At 33.7% G+C, this 16563-nt stretch overlaps 1 protein-coding gene across 6 annotated transcripts in view; it reads right to left on the reverse strand.

Annotated features, from left to right (window-relative positions):
* Positions 1 to 16563, reverse strand: part of AGTPBP1 (ATP/GTP binding carboxypeptidase 1) — a 175934-nt gene that overhangs the window by 57344 nt on the left and 102027 nt on the right. For all 6 annotated transcript variants that reach the window (XM_039475080.2, XM_039475079.2, XM_039475078.2 and 3 more), the window contains 3 exons: positions 12499 to 12582; positions 10444 to 10530; positions 10211 to 10359 (listed from right to left, as the gene is read on the reverse strand). In XM_039475080.2, the coding sequence (XP_039331014.1) occupies positions 10211 to 10359; positions 10444 to 10530; positions 12499 to 12582 (320 nt within the window). The remainder of the gene's footprint in view (positions 1 to 10210; positions 10360 to 10443; positions 10531 to 12498; positions 12583 to 16563) is intronic.

Consider the following 16563-nt stretch of genomic DNA (forward strand, 5'->3'; position numbering starts at 1 on the left):
ATGATACATTCATAAAAATAAAGATATGTTCTTTATATCTTCTCAATAATACATGACATTCATAAAAATTGATAATATATATGACAATATATTACTAGCAAATTTTAAGCAAACATATCCTTCTTTGTTTGGAATTTGATGATAATATATCAAGATATAATATAAGAAGATATAAAGAATGTATATAGCACAATACATTCATAAAAACTGGTAATATATTACATCGCAAGGAAAACAACAATAAGGAAAACAACAGTAAATTTCACGAAATAGAAATATTACAAACTCTCTGATCACAGTGTCCTAAAACTAGAAATTACCAACAAAATCAAAAAACAACAGGGAGGGTACCTATGCAGGAGAATGGAAGGAAGACTGATTTGGGATATCAGAGGGTGGAGGAAGGCATCTGTTCAAATAGACACCAGGGAGATTGTTACATAAACTGGAATTGATCAAATAAGTTAATAGGGCCCAAAATTATCTATGTTGGAGAAGAAAGTTGTAAATATGGAAAGAAAACAAGAACAAAGCCTGTGTTATTCACTTGAAAGTTAAAGTATAACCTCATGGAGAGTGTGTGTGTGTGTGTGTGTGTGTGTGTGTGTGTGTGATTATACACACACACACACAAACATGTACATACAAATATGGAAAACACTACAAATGTAAATTTCTGTGTAAATACTATGTATTAAATATACTCCCTAACTGTCCATTGAGATAGTCTGTAAACAGTAAAAACCCAATAGCAATGTGTATACCAAGCATACAGATTTGTTTTTTAAACACCATTCTCCACTAAAGCAAAAAGGCACTCTTTGAAGAAATGGCAGATTTCATTCTGGGGCAGGGAAAGGCAAGATGGGCCTTAAGCATCTTGCTGTGCCAAAAAGCAAGGGCACCCATAAGGAATGATGGGGATATCTCAAAAGGGCACACACACCAGCATGTATAGTATCCCATTGGCCAGATTCTGGGCAATCTGAATATCAAAATAAATAATGATAGCAACAAATTATAACTCACAGAGTCAAATAGGAAACCAAGTCTATATTGATATTAATAAATTAAAAGCTTGAGAAGGAACAAGGTATTTTGATAATCTCAAAGTACCTCAATGTAAAATACTAATTACAAAGAGAAAAAAGGAAATGTAGGAAAGCCACACACCTAAATAATACAAAACTGTTAAGGAGCACCCCAAAAGGTAAAAATGTATGAGGAACATTTGTTAGGGGGACTAATCCATTCTAGAGAGGCAGAAAAGATATGAAATAACTAATGTGGGCAAAGGAGTACATTTGCTACACACCAGACTCCAAAATTCTACTTTATTGCCTGGTTCCAAACGTGTTCAATCTATGTAAGAAGGTAGTTGAAAATCCTCACATATCTGAGCGACACAAAGATGGACAGAGGGTGAGAGAAGCTTGGTGCTGAAGCTCCAAGTCATTAAAATACAAGACTGCCATCTAGTGGTGATTTCAGCAAATCCTTTCTAAGTATGGGGGGCAAGAGGGTGTGATTGATTGAAACAGACAGAGCACTGCTATTCAGCAACATACATTCTCAAATTCAGTATTCCAAAGGCAGTATTCTCCTTACAACTAAAAACATGGTAGGAAACATAAACATTTTAAAACTGCTTAATTTTAAGATCATTCACTTGTGGACATTAAGTATTCAACAGAATCGCTTTTAAAAAGCTCAAAGAAAAGGGCAACTTAAAAGAGAAGCAACTTAAAAGCTCAAAGGAAAGAGAAACTTAAAAGAGAAGCAAAAGCCTGTTCCTTTTTGGGGATATTGCCAAAGAACAAGACCTCTATTGGGCACATTTTCTGGAATCTAACTCTTAAATAGTCCCCGAACCAGCAAGCCCCAATCAAAAAAAAAAAAAAGAAAGAAAAGAAAAAATTACAGACAATAAATACTCTCCTTCCTAACTAATACTACTTCCTCATTTCAATCATGTATGACAAATATATACTTACAGATGAAGAAGTTCCCACTGCAAATATTTTCTTTGGTCATCAGGCCCCATCTTTAAAATGAATTACTGCTAGTTATAATTGATTACAATGTTAAATTCTAGTTTACCAAAATATTGGTCCCTTTCTTTTAATTAGGTTGATGTTAAGACAAACCAAGATTTGCTTTATGTTGTACTGATCTAACAAATCTAAAGATAAGTTTAATAAAATATTACATCTACGTAAACAGCTCCCATAGCTTCTACTAACAACCTAGTTAAATACTTACGAATACATGGAAATAAAAAGAAAACTCACAACATACAACTTGTCATCAGAATCTAGAAGGAATCCCCTATTAAACTTAAGGCAGATGGAGCAACACTGAAAAATCCAATGCAGAATATGCCTCATGATCTGTACCTTGTGGTTTGGGGGCTTTTTTTTTTTTTTCTGCATTTTACATTTCGGATTCCACAGCTAAAATAAGTGTCACACTAAATAAATAAAGAAAACAATAAAGAAGCACAAAAAATAGGAAGAAAAAGAAAAAAACCAAAAACATCAATTGTAAGAATTTTAAATAGGTTAAAATCGTCCATTAAAAGACAAATGGTCAAACAACAAAATTCAACCTCTTATTTATGAAAAAAAGCAAGGATACATCAAGCAAAGAAAGATGCTGAATGAGATAAATGTGATAATTTTATACTATTAAAGGGTATATCCAAAAAAGGAACACGGAAAACTTACAAAATTCTATGTGCCAAGTAACACCAAATTAAAATAGAAAAAAAATATTTTTCTAAATGAAGGCTTAACAGAAACACTACATAACTAAAAAACTGTTAAGTATTTTTAAGTCTTAAGCAGCTAGAGAAGGCAAAAAATAAACAAGGATATAGAAAGTTGAATAGATGTGTAATATTAAATATAAAATAATGTTTGTTTTTGAAGGAGACAGAGTTTCCCTATGTCACCCAAGCTGGAGTGCAATGACACAATTTCAGCTCACTGCAACCTCCACCTCCTGAGTTCAAGTGATTCTCCTGCCTCAGCCTCCTGAATAGCTAGGATTACAGGTGCACGCCATCACACCCAGCTAAGTTTTTGTATTTTTAGTAGAGACAGGGTTTTCACCATGTTGGTCAGGCTGGTCTGGATCTCTTGATCTTGTGATCCACCCACCTCAGCCTCCCAAAGTGCCGGGATTATAGGCGTGAGCCACTGTGCCTGGCCAAATATGAAATAATAAGAAATCTCTCTATACATATACATATTAGTCTCTACCCCTCTAGTTCCTGGCACAGAGCTCCTAAAACCATTGTTTTCCTAAGCACTGGAGGTGCCAGGAATATCTTTCGTTCTACTATTTGGTCTTTGACCCCACTTCCTGACAAAGAGCATGTAAATCCCTTAGAATTTCCCTGGTGATAGAAACAACTTCCATTCTAATGAGGCAGCTCTTGGTGTACTCCTTGATGGGAACTGGTCACCAAAAAGACCAAGGCATGATAAGAAGCTTGGAACTTTCAGTCCCAAACTCCAGCCTGAAGGGAAAGGAAAGGAGCTAGAAACTGAGTTAATAATCAATCATATCTAAGTGATGAAACCTCCATAAAAATCTCCAAAGCACAGGATTCAGAGAGCTTCTGAGTGGTGAAGGAATCCACATGCCAGAAGGGTGGTGCACTCCAACTCCATGGGAAAAAAAGCTCTGGTACATGGGACCCTTCTGGACCTACTTGTTCATCTGGCTATTCATCTGAATCCTTAAATCATATCCTTTGTAATAAACCGGGAATTTTAATTCAGTGTTTCCCTGAGTCCTGTGAGCTGGCAAAATAGCAAATTATCAAAGTGAGGAGGGTTATGGGAACCCCTGTTTGTAATCAAATCAGAGAGAAGTATAATAACCTGGGGACCCACTACTTTTGACTGGCATCTGAAGTGAGGAGCAGTCTTGGGAGACTGAGTCCTTAATCCTTGAGGTCTGCACTAACTCCAGGCAGTTTGTATCCTAACTAAACTGTAGGAATGACACCTAGTTGGTGTCTGGAGAATAGAAGAACTGGAATGTGTAGAGAAAATCCCCACACATTTGGCCACAGAAGTGCTGGAAGTGCTGTACGTAGTAGGAAGAAAGAGTTGTTTTTTACTCTTCACTAAACAATGTATGTTAAATTATGTTGCCTATGAAGGATGACTATTATTTTCCAAGTGCCCATGAACACAAAAACTGACCAGACACATATTGTCACAGAAAATTACTGCACATCATAAATTCCACATCTGTGAACAAAATGGATTAAAATTTGAAAGTAATGAGAAAAGTCTTCACAAAAGTAATTCAACCAACTAAAATATAAATTCTTGCCTAAATAATTCTAATCTAAAGGATACCAACATTACATAAAATTACAAGTAATACAAAAAATAACAAGGAGATCTTAACACTAAAATTTGAGTGGGGAATACAGAACTAAGTTGTAATAAAGAGAAAATTTGAAACTTAAATACTCTGATCAACAGACAAAAATAAATTTAACAAATTAGAAGTTAGAAAAGGAAAAAAAAAATCAACCCACAGACAGGTAAACAAAGAAGTTCATAAGCAAAAAAACTTCCAAAATTAATAATGAATAAAACCAGCTTTGTAAAATTATAAAACAACAAAACAAAATTAAGTTTTAAGCATCAAAATACGGGGAAAAAACTAACCAAGAGAATAAGCAAATCTACACATTGCACATAGCATACACAAATTTCTGCTACTAAATTTTTAAAATCTAAATGTCACTTACATAAAAACATATGATACAAATTATCAAGACTCCCTCAACAAAAAATAGAAAACTAGTCTAGACTGAGTTATAGAAAACTCTTCTCACCTAATTAAAGGGTACAAAATCAGACAATTTTAGAGAAATTGTTTTTTTGCAAATTTCATTAAAACATTATGTTATTTAAACTGCTCCAGAACATAGGGCAGAGAAATAAAAGCCTTTACATTTAAGTGTTCAGGGTAAGATCAGGCTCCTTCCAAAACTAAAGGAAAGATAGTTCTCCAAAAAGGAAACTGATTTGTCTAACTTATGATGAAAACTTTTAACAAAATTGTGACAAATCAAAAATAGCTGAATCATAAAAGATCAATCCACATGACCAAACTGACTTATTTCTAAAATCCAAGGGTGGCTTAATAACAGGAACATTATTAATATAATACAACACATGCAGAGGTTATAGAATAATATGGTCACATTACATTCATTGATAAATGCAAAAAAATTTAAAAATCTGATTTTTTAAAAAATAGAGATTATTTCTATTTTTAGAAACAGAAAAAATATGAATATCAAAACAAGAATATGCTTAATGTAAATACCAGCAGCATTCCCACTAAAGTTAAAATAAAATACAAGGATGTCCAATGTATCCTTTTCATTTTAAACATTCTCAAAATTCTATTCCAAAACAATGAAAGATATACGTATAATATAGCTGTGAATCACAGAAATTCTAGGTATCTATCAAGAAAATCCAAAGTACCAACTCAGAAACTATAAGAATTAATAAAAAGTTCAGTAAGAAGGTTAATTTTCAAGTAAATATATAAAAATCAATACCTTTCCTAAAAGTAATATTTAAAAATAGAAGTACTCTTTCACAACAGAAACAAAGGTAAACAGAAATACAAAATTTACAAAAAGAAAACTAAAAAGGTGAAGGCATAACAAAATTTGAATCAACAAAACAAAGCATCGTGTTCCTTAGTAGTAAGACTGGATATAAAAAATTCTGTCTCTCCCAAACTATTCTACAAATGTAATCCAATGGAAATTTGTTGGTATTTGATACAATTACTGTGAATCATATTCTGAATAAACTATTCAGAAAAAATAGGTAGAAAAAGTCTTTAAGTTGCTTTTGAAAACCACAGGATATTAGATTATGTTTTAAAGTCAAGATAATTTAGAAACACGTTGGTACTAGAGCAACAAAAAAACCCCAAACATATACTAGTGTGTATGCAGGACCATAGATTATGAGAGCTGTGGTGTTTCAAACCAAAGGAGACACATGACCAAGAGGTCAAAATAATTGAATTCAAATTCAAAAACTAAAGAAGTATAAGCAAGTCATGGTTACACTTTATCAATCAGGTTCTAATCTGTTTTTACTAACCTGACCATTATCTGCAACAGCCAAACCAGAGCAACAATGTTTAGTGGCTTCTGAATGATATTTCGTACCTTTCCTTCATTAGTGGATCAGGTACACAGTTGTAAACATGAAATGTCTAACAATTCAGTAAATTCATCAACAACATTTTAAAACTTCTTAGAGAATGAATTTAGTTGTAGCTACTTAACCACTCAGAATAGGATTAAGCTAAATCCCAATTCACAGAAAATACTAAAATAAATCCGGATGGGTGCTGTTAAATATAAACACTGAAAACATACGATCAAATGCACTTCAAAAAGGCTGAACTAATTTAATACTTCCACCAGCACTGTAGTACCCATTTTCCCTAGTCTTCAGCAACATATGTTCATCCTCTTTAAGAAATCCAACTTCTAGGAATTCATGGCAATAATCAGAAACATATATGAAAACAAATAATTAAGGGTATCTACTGCAAGACAGCTTATAATTTTGAAATTTGGAGAAAGACTAATCTTCAATCTGTTATCATTCAAGTCATTTATTGTACCTTACTCAATAGACTATTACACAGACATTACTAACGATGCTGCTGAGTAACATTTAACGGACATGGGGAAATTTTTTTTTTACAAACTATTGTATAGTTTAAAAAAAGTAGTGTTACATATAAGCTTTCATACTGTAATCCCAGATCTGTAAAAGAGTAAAATTTAATTTAAAAATTATGTGAATGTGAATAAGTTTAAGAACAGATAACACAATGTTAAAGAATTTTTTTTTGGATGCTCTCATTCTAAAGTCTGTTCTTTAAACTGTTTTTAATTTACTTACTTTCCTGTATTAAATATGTACTGTTTTATCATCAGAAAAACATGCATTTTACCTGCCATACTGGTACTTCTATGAATTATAAATATAAATATCTGTGTATAATAATATTTATCTCAGCAATATTTTAAAAAGAAAATAATTAGAAACAACTTAACTGTCTTACAAACAAAGGTTTGGATAAATAAATTACAGTACTTCTATTGGATGTCTCCTAAAACTGTCTCACAGGAATATTTAATAACCAGAAAAAAAATGTTGATAACATAAAATTTGATTAAAATACAGAATATGAAATTGCATGGGTTATGAGTCTTATTTTTAAAAAATAAATGCATAACTATATGTATGCAGAAATCATACATTGCATTATAAAAAAGGCTGGTAAGAAGCAACAAATGTTAAAGTGATTATCTCTGGATGATGCATTGTCAATGGTTTTATTTTCTTCTTAACACCATTCTGTTTTCCAAATTCACTACATAGTGAGTTTGGAAAGTGTGATATACATACAAGAATATCCAAAGAAGAAGGGGGAAGAAGGAGAGGAAATTTAAAAATAAAGCAGCCATCTGTCCCACTGCTTTGAATTAGTTTTAATTAAAGAATTTTATTCATTTTAAAATTTCAAATGACACCAGAGAAATTTATTTTATCTATCACATAAAGGTATAGGTTTTTTTAATAAACAGAGAAGCACTGCACCAAAGTGCATACATTTAATTTAAAACTTTGTATTTTTTAATAAAGATTAAAGTGTTAAGGGTTCTATTTTTAAGTGAATAAATACAGTTAGTAAAAATGCAATATACTTGTAGCACTTCTGAAAATTATATTGACTATCATATCAGGAATAAATATGCCTTTGTATTTTACTCATAAGGAGCACCCAACATACAAATAAAATTATATTTAATTAACTGTTCTTTTATGTTCTAAAAATATTATATAGCATCATTACCAGTTAAATAGGGAAATCACTAGGTTTCTTTACTTATTTTGATAATAATTAGAATGAGTTTCAATTAAGATAACTTTTAAAGTTAATTAAAAGCTTAAGGCTAACAAATATTTCTGAGAAATATCACATTCCATAATTAGTTTAAAATCACACACACACAAAAGTGTGGAAGACTATATCAAGAATATTACTATCACAATTCACATAAATCAATATACTTGCTGAAACTTTTAGTCAAAATATACACATTTAAAAAGATAAAACATTTAAAAATTAATTACTTAAACCATTTGAAAATCTTAGAAAAGTGTTTATAACTAAACCGGGTATTATACGACCTAGTCTTCCTACAATTATTGCATCAAATAAATGAATCTGACAAAAGCTTTTTTTCATACATGTGAAGTAATTCTAGAGTACACAATATCCTATTTTCCATAAATAACGACCATTGGGAATGACTCCTTCAGTGGTTGAAATCATTAATTTTCAAAAATGTCCCCTTAAAGACCATTATCATATTCATGCTTTTAACAACTTAGAGGATTTAAATGAAATGGATGATATAGCTCTCATGTCTCAGTTGTTAAAAGCTTTTCAATCTTTTCAACAAATGATTGGGACCTTGGAGATTTTGTAACTTGTCATACATACAGTTCTTCTCAAGTCCCAATGTAAGTTTTCTTGTATGCCAGAAAAAAAAATTCTTTTCTTTTACACAAAAAGATTGCCATTATAACATTAATACTTGAAACTTGATGTTTCAATTTTAAAATGGTGATATTAAGTTTATACAAGTATATTAATTTTCACATCCATAATGTTTGACTACCAGGTGTTTTACAAATAATTCTTAGTTTTGTATATATTAAAGTACTAAACACAAAAATCTTGAATGAGGCTATATTTTTTAAAGTTTTATGGGTACACTCAGTTTGTTTTTAATGGTCTCTTGAGACAAACAGTAGAGAAAACGAATGAAACAAAACACTAGTTCTATAAAAAAGTCAATAAAGCTGATAAACCTCTAAAGTTAGACTGACAAAGAAAAGAAGGGAAGAAATTATCATTAGCAGGAATTAATTAGGGGCTATCACTACAGACCCTGCAGAAATCAAAAAGATAGTAAGAGAATACTATCCACAACCCTGCACATACATTTAACAACTTAGAAGAAATGGACCAATTCCTAAAAAGCACAAACTATTACAACTCACTCAAGACAGAAGACATAATTTGTATAGCCCTAAAACTATTAAAGAAATTTCATTTCTAATGGTGCACTGGCTCACACCTGTAATTCTAGCACTTTGGTAGGCCAAAGCAGGCGGATCACTTGAGGTCAGGAGTCTGAGACCAGACTGGCCAACGTGGCAAAACCCCATCTCTACTAAAAATACAAAAATTAGCTGGGCATGGTGGCATGCACCTGTAGTCCCAGCCATTCAGGGGAGCTGAGGCAGGATAATCACTTGAATCTGAGAGGCAGAGGTTGCAGTGAGCCGAGATCACACCACTGCACACCAGCTTCAGCGACAGAGTGAGACTCCATCTCGAAAAGAAAAAAGAAATTATATTTCTAGTGTAAAAGATTATCAAGAAAGGAAACTCCAGATTCAGATGGTTTCACTGCAGAATTCTACCAAAGTTTACAAATTAACACCAATGCTACACAAGTGCTTCCAGCAAATAAGAGGCGGGAACACTTCCCAACTAATTTCATGAGGTCAGTAATACCATGATACCAAAAGCAGACACAGTACCAAAACAAAAAAAAAAAAAGAAAACTATAGACCAATATCCCTCATTAGTAGAAATAAAAAAATTCTTAACAAAATATTAGCAATCGGTACACAATAACCAAGTGGGGTTTATTCCAAAAAAAAAAAAAAAAAAGGTCTCATTCAACGTTCAAAAATAAATCAACATAATATACCGCAGTAACAGGCTAAAGAAGAAAAATTACACAATCAGATGTCACCATCAAGAAAAATTACACAATCAGATGTCATCATCGGAGAATACTAGTAAACCTTTAGTTGCGTTCAATTTGGATGAAATCAAACATTACACTTTAAAGGACTTGCAACAAACATTTGAAATAGAATTACTCTGGTAACTCTATTTCAAATGTTGCATAACACCTGAATTTTAAGAACTAGAGAAAACAAGACACTGAAACATTTTTTTAAAGTTGATAATTTTTTTAAAAAACTTCTTCTCTACAGTTAAGATGCCTGCATGCCATCTCAATTGGGAAAGAAAATTGTCTTACCATAATTAAACTGACTGTTGGACTTTTCACAGTTAATGATGTTAAACCTGTAAGCAACACCTGGCCGAATTCCACTCACTTCAAAGTAAAACCACTGATGGTAATGATTGCTGTTTATATCTGAATTCAGAATAAGATCATATTCATTTCTGAAAATGGAAGACAAAGAAATCTAATGAAAATTAGGAAAATATCTGTGCACATACAAAATGAGAAAATCTTAAGTGACTTACTTTCTAATTTGAATTACTTTACGCAGATTCCCAGATTCAAATTTGGAGTTAAATTTCAAAATATCTCCTTCTTCTGGAATGGTATAACTAAATAAAAATTTTAAAGTAAGTATATTAAAATACATTGCATTTAAACAGATGAGCGAAAAGTAAATAAAATTATAATTAAAAATACATCATTATTGCCATATCACCTTCCTCATTATTTTTAAGCTAAAGAACAAAACAAGCACAATCACTGAGAGGCGATTAAATGTGGATAACATTTATGGACAAAAACTTATAATTAGATGTTATCCATTAAATGTGGATAACATTTATGGACAAAAACGTATAATTAGAGACTTGCTCTTATGTTTATACTGATATAATAAGAACTCTTGCCTCACTAAATGCATGTCATTTCTAAAATACTTATTTTTATACAGAAAATAACATTTTTAAAACTGCTATGACCTGTACTGAGCAGCAATCATTCTCATAAACCATGCAGTTCTCCATTGAAAATATTATTTTCAATTTGAAGAGCTAAATTACCTATTATCTTATTTAATTTAGCATCAGAAAGGCACACATGTTATCCTCATTTTACATACTGATTATTAAATAAGCATTTGCCATGTACCTACTAGGTGCCAGATACTGTTTGAGACACTTGTCTGTTTGGTTCCCTGACTGAATGCAAACTTTGCTCTTCTGGAGCCTACTCTCTAATAAGCGAAGACGAGGACTCAAGATGCTCAATGATTCTGTCCAATAGCACTGGTATGCCATACTCAGGGTTCCTGAGTTTCTGTTTCTACCACTTCTGCCTGTCTTATCTGGCACAGAATTACAAATGTTGAAATAATTAAATAAATAAGGAATATGTTTCTTCTATTTTATAACAACATTATTTCAAATGTAATCATTAGCTTTGCTACAGCTTATACTCTTATCTAACAAAAACCCTTGAATGAAAGTGTTCTAGCCAGGCGCAGCAACTCACGCTTGTAATTCCAGTACTTTGGGAAGCCAAGGTAGGCAGAACACCTGAGGTCAGGAGTTCGAGACCAGCCTGGCCAACATGGTGAAACCCCTGCCTCTACTAAAAATACAAAAAATTAGCCAGGTGTGGTGGCGCATGTCTGTAAGTCCCAGCTACTCAGGAGGCTTAAGAGGGGAATCGCTTAAGCCCAAGAGGCAGAGCTGAGATTGTACCACAGCACTCTAGCCTGGGCAACAAACAGAGTGAGTGAGACTCTGTCTCAAAAAAAAAAAAAAAGTTTTTTTCCCTCCACTTACGATTGGTAAGATGTGAAATTTTCCAAAAATATTAGTAATGTTGAGGGAGAGAAGAAAGCCACTGTGGGCTAATTAAATTTCTCACATGAGAAGGCAGGTAACTAAATAATAGTCAAACTTAGTATTTGTAATTTTCATTTACTTCTATTTAACTCCTAAAATGTGGTATCAGTGAATAATCTTAAATAGTAAATGACTAGCACATAAAATGCATTCCAAAGATTGAGCAGGCAACCTAAATGACTGAAGCCAATTATAAGCAGTGAGAGACAAGAGGGTATGGTGGGGACTGTGGAGAAGGATCAAGCAGATGCTCCTTTTAAAAAGATGGCAATTTGTTATCCTAATGAAATAAAGGCTCAGTATTGCAGGACAAGCCAGCATTTTACGTGAAATATCCATTCTCCTAAGTGAAAGTAATTTCAATTTTTTAAAAAGAAAACATCACTGTGTAACCTTTACCTTAAGCCCATTAAAAATCTACCTAAAAACAAACAAAAGCTCATGATAGAGTTAAGCGAGTAAACATGATTTACCATTACCATTATAGCCCAAAGGATGACAACCCAATAAGGAGAAACTAGTTAGAAATTAACTATATTTATTTATTATTTTTAAAACTACCAACATTTTTCACAGAATATAATTTTTATCTTTTAGAAATAACACTAAAATTTTATAGAAAAACTTAAAACTAATAAAAGTTTATTAAAATCAAGACTTACTATTCAGGTTTTTGTGGAAAAAAAAGAAAAAAAAATCAACACTTACTTTGGGTTATCTAAGTCATATACCACACGATCTATGATATCACTCTGATGTATTAGCCTTTCAATATCTTGAGCAATTTTTGTCCTGAAATCATAAAGGTTTAACCGAAATGTATTATTATACACTAATGTACAACTTTCTCCAAAATAAATTTTGAATTAAAAAAGTGTATAAAAATATCTTAAAATTAAAATGATCATTCTTCAACATATTTTGCATACCAAAAAGTTAGCAGTACGTAACAAGACAAAAATCAGTATCAGAATTTGAGTTTTAGAAAATAACCACACAGAATACACCCAGAAGTCCAATCATTTAAAACAACAACAACAAAAAAAAACTCTGAATATTTATCATGCCTTTCTACATAGAAATGGCATAGTTTCACTATCTAACCCTTGGGCAAATAATTTTGTATACATAATAGTAGCATTACTAGAAGGTATAAAGATCTGAAAAGCCAGAGATTACATAAGAAGAAGTTTTTTTTTTAAACCACCTGGCTGGAATTTAGCTAAAATGCAGTTGGCCATCAGCCTGCATGTTCTATAGAATCTCTCTTTTGCAGTAGGAAAAGAAAGGTAGAGGGAAGGGAAACACCTGTTTGAGGGAGCGGAGGATGATTCCCTGAGTATGTAAAATTCTCTAGACTTGATCTCTCCCTGAATCGGTCCAACAAAATAAACACTAACTAACTAGAAAATTCCTACAACCCTATCACTGTCCTAGAAGACTAAGTCACCCTTATAGAACCCACAATGTACTCCATCAATATTTAAGTGAAGGAAGACAACAATCGCCAAACTGTGTCAAAATCGATGACACCAGCTGGGCTTGGTGGTTCACACCTCTAATTCCAGCACTTTGGGAGGCCAAGGCCAGCGGAGCACAAGGCCAGGAGTTCAAGACCAGCCTGACCAACATGGTGAAGCCCTATCTCAAAAAAAAAAAAAAACAAAAAACAGGTGACACCAAAATGTGGATTTGGTTCCTAAAGCCAGATTGCCTGGAACTTCAGATAGACTGGCCACAAAGCCCTACTAGTGTTAATACCATAGCTACTTTTCATGTAAAACTTATTCTTAAAGAGGAAGGTGATTATATGCACTGATTTAAATTTCAAGTTTGTTCATTTCAGCTAAAGATAAGTAATGCAGATTAGAACTGTGGCTTATAGATTTATTGAGAGCAGGGTGAGAAAGTATACCAAAATAGTTTATAAAAAAAATCTCAAGAATGCATTAAACACTGACAGTCTTAAACTCCAGGCAAATCTGAAACTAGTCTCCTGCACAAAGACACTTTTCCATGATTAAAGGATATTAACTCTCATACAGTTTAGAAATATATCTAACAATAACAATTAGGGTAGATTCTTGGCTTAAATTCAAAATAAGCCAAGAACCTACCCTAATTGAAAACTTAAAAATTACCAGGAAATTTTCAGAAGGTATGATAGTTAAACATACAAACAAAGGATACTAAAACAGCAAGTATAATGCTAAAACTCTTATCTACTAATTAAGCAGTTAAGCACAATTTACTTTTAATTTTATCCTACAAAAAATAACTCATTACTGACACAGTAGTCTATCAGAAAGAAAAGATCTAGTATCAAAAAATTAAGCTACACATTCTTAAGTTTAATATCATAACTTTAAAATGCCAATTCTAAAGAAGCAAGCTTTTTTAAAAGCTATCAGTTATAGTAATACATAAATAAATTCAGAATTCACATCAACCAGACTGCCAATAGTGAAGAATATGGCACTTTTATATACTCAAAAATACCACACATAAAATTTAGTGTTCAAGTATGGGTAAATGACTAAATATATCTCTTTATCATAATAATTTATTTAATTAATAAGGTTGACTTAAAAGTTAATATTCACAAAAGCTTGGTTTTTGTTTTTTTAGCAAAATGGTATGAGAAGGCTGGTTTTAACAGCTCAGTTCCACAGCAGTGTTCCATAATGCAAAACAGTGTCAAGGAACATGGGCCCAACAGGGGCCAGCAGGTACGAGAACTGAGTGAGGCTGACAGGCAGAACTGTGGAAACTGAGGACTATAGCTTTTGTCTAAAAACAAGCTGACTGCTACTAAGTAGGAAACAGATGTGAAAGTTATTGACAACCTTCAAGAAACACCAGAAACTTGGACTTCTTTGGGGATGTGGAATCTCCCATATTTTAAATGCTGGCAATTGGTTTAAAAAAAAAAAAAAAAAAAAAGCCACTCTGGAAATTAAGCCAAATCATGTGCAAGTTGAAAACAACCTATATGCCTCTGTTTGTAAACCTGTAACAGTGTATTTTGGGGGACATAATTGCCCATTTATATTAGACTACAACTAAGATACTTGCGGGAAATCTATTCCCTGCCCTAAGCCCCTAGAAGGGAGGCCAGGCACAGTGGCTCACGCCTGTAATCCCTGCACTTTGGGAGACAGAAGCGGGTGAGGTTAGGAGTTTGAGACCAGCCTGGTCAACATGGTGAAACCCAGTCTCTACTAAAAATATAAAAATTAGCTGGGTGTGGTGGCACACGCCTGTACTCCCAGCTACGCAGGAGGCTGAGGCATGAGAATCTATTTCTTTATTTATTGATTCATTTTTATTTTTTTATTTTTTGAGACAGAGTCTTGCTCTGTCACCCAGGCTGGAATGCAGTGGCACGATCACGGCTCACTGCAGCCTCTGCCTCCTGGGTTCAAGCAATGCTCCTCCCTCAGCCTCCTAAGTAGTTAGGACTATAGGCATGTGCCACCACATCCAGCTAATTTTTATATTTTTAATAGAAACAGGGTTTCATCATATTGGCCAGTCTGGTTTCAAACTCCTGACCTCAAGTGATCCACCCACCTTGGCCTCCCAAAATGCTGGGATTGAGGGGTGAGCCACCACACCCAGGCCCCAAGACCTATTTAAATCCCCCCTTACCTTCAGATATCACCTCTGTACGTCTTGACAGCTTATGTGATTAAGCAATCTAAACTCTCATTCCTGAGTGGTTCAGCCCCTGGGAATCATTCTCATTCCAGGGTAGCTGTGATATGGCCATTTACAGTTAAAATTGGGCAAGGGAGTAGGCAAGAGGCCAATTACTGGATTGCCTGTGTTCCAAACACAGTCAACTCATTGCCATTGTGTAAAAATAACCCTACCTCTATTAGCTGATCTGGGTCAATCACTTGTGTCAAGATGGTAAGCCTTTCCCCTCACGTGCTGGTCCTAGATACAAGCAGTCCAGAGTACCCCATTGGCAACCACAGCTTGTTGTTATATTGTACCCTTGCTGTGTCCCCTGTGGTAAGACTGCACCCACTTAGGGAATGAGGACTTCTAACCCTGCAGAGCCCAGAGGTGGAGGGACAGAAAACAGAAAGTCCCTGGGTGGATACTGGATGCTACACTAAATAGGGCCACTTCTGTTCCCACCTCCTAGTTCCCAGGCCTATGTACTCTTTCTACCAAACTCTGTAAACATTTCTAGTTTAGTGTATGTACTGCATGCTGCAAGATGGCAACCCAACCATGCAGAGGATTTCCTGAATTACAGCTTCACCTGGGCCTTTTGAAGACCCCATTCCACGAGGCCAGTTGCCTCTGGATGGTGCCATCTGTAACATGGTAGATGCCCTGGCACAGGCCCACTCCCACACACCTTTCCCAGGGAAGTAAGTCCCCCATTCTGATGCTATGATGTGTGGGATGACACACCTGTGGATCAAGGGGCCAACCAGTGGCATTATTTTTACACTAAGTAAAAATAATGAATTATATAAGGCGCTACAGCTAAAAAAACAAATAAATAAGATACAGTTATCTTCTCAAAGGAACTTATAGTCTAAGGAGAATCAAATACTCAGCAAGTTCTTCCTTGTTCATTACATACTATACTTGTAACAAGGGATACAACTTTTTTTCAGATACTGATATAAGCCATTATCATAAAACCTTCACCAAAACCAGTCCAGATGCACCAAAAAAGGTATTTTTATATGACAAATATTAACTACTTGGCAATATTTAATATTATTTGTAATATCTAATCTTACTGGG

Source organism: Saimiri boliviensis, chromosome 2 (assembly GCF_048565385.1).
Source record: "Saimiri boliviensis isolate mSaiBol1 chromosome 2, mSaiBol1.pri, whole genome shotgun sequence".
NCBI classification, from domain to species: Eukaryota; Metazoa; Chordata; class Mammalia; order Primates; family Cebidae; genus Saimiri; species Saimiri boliviensis.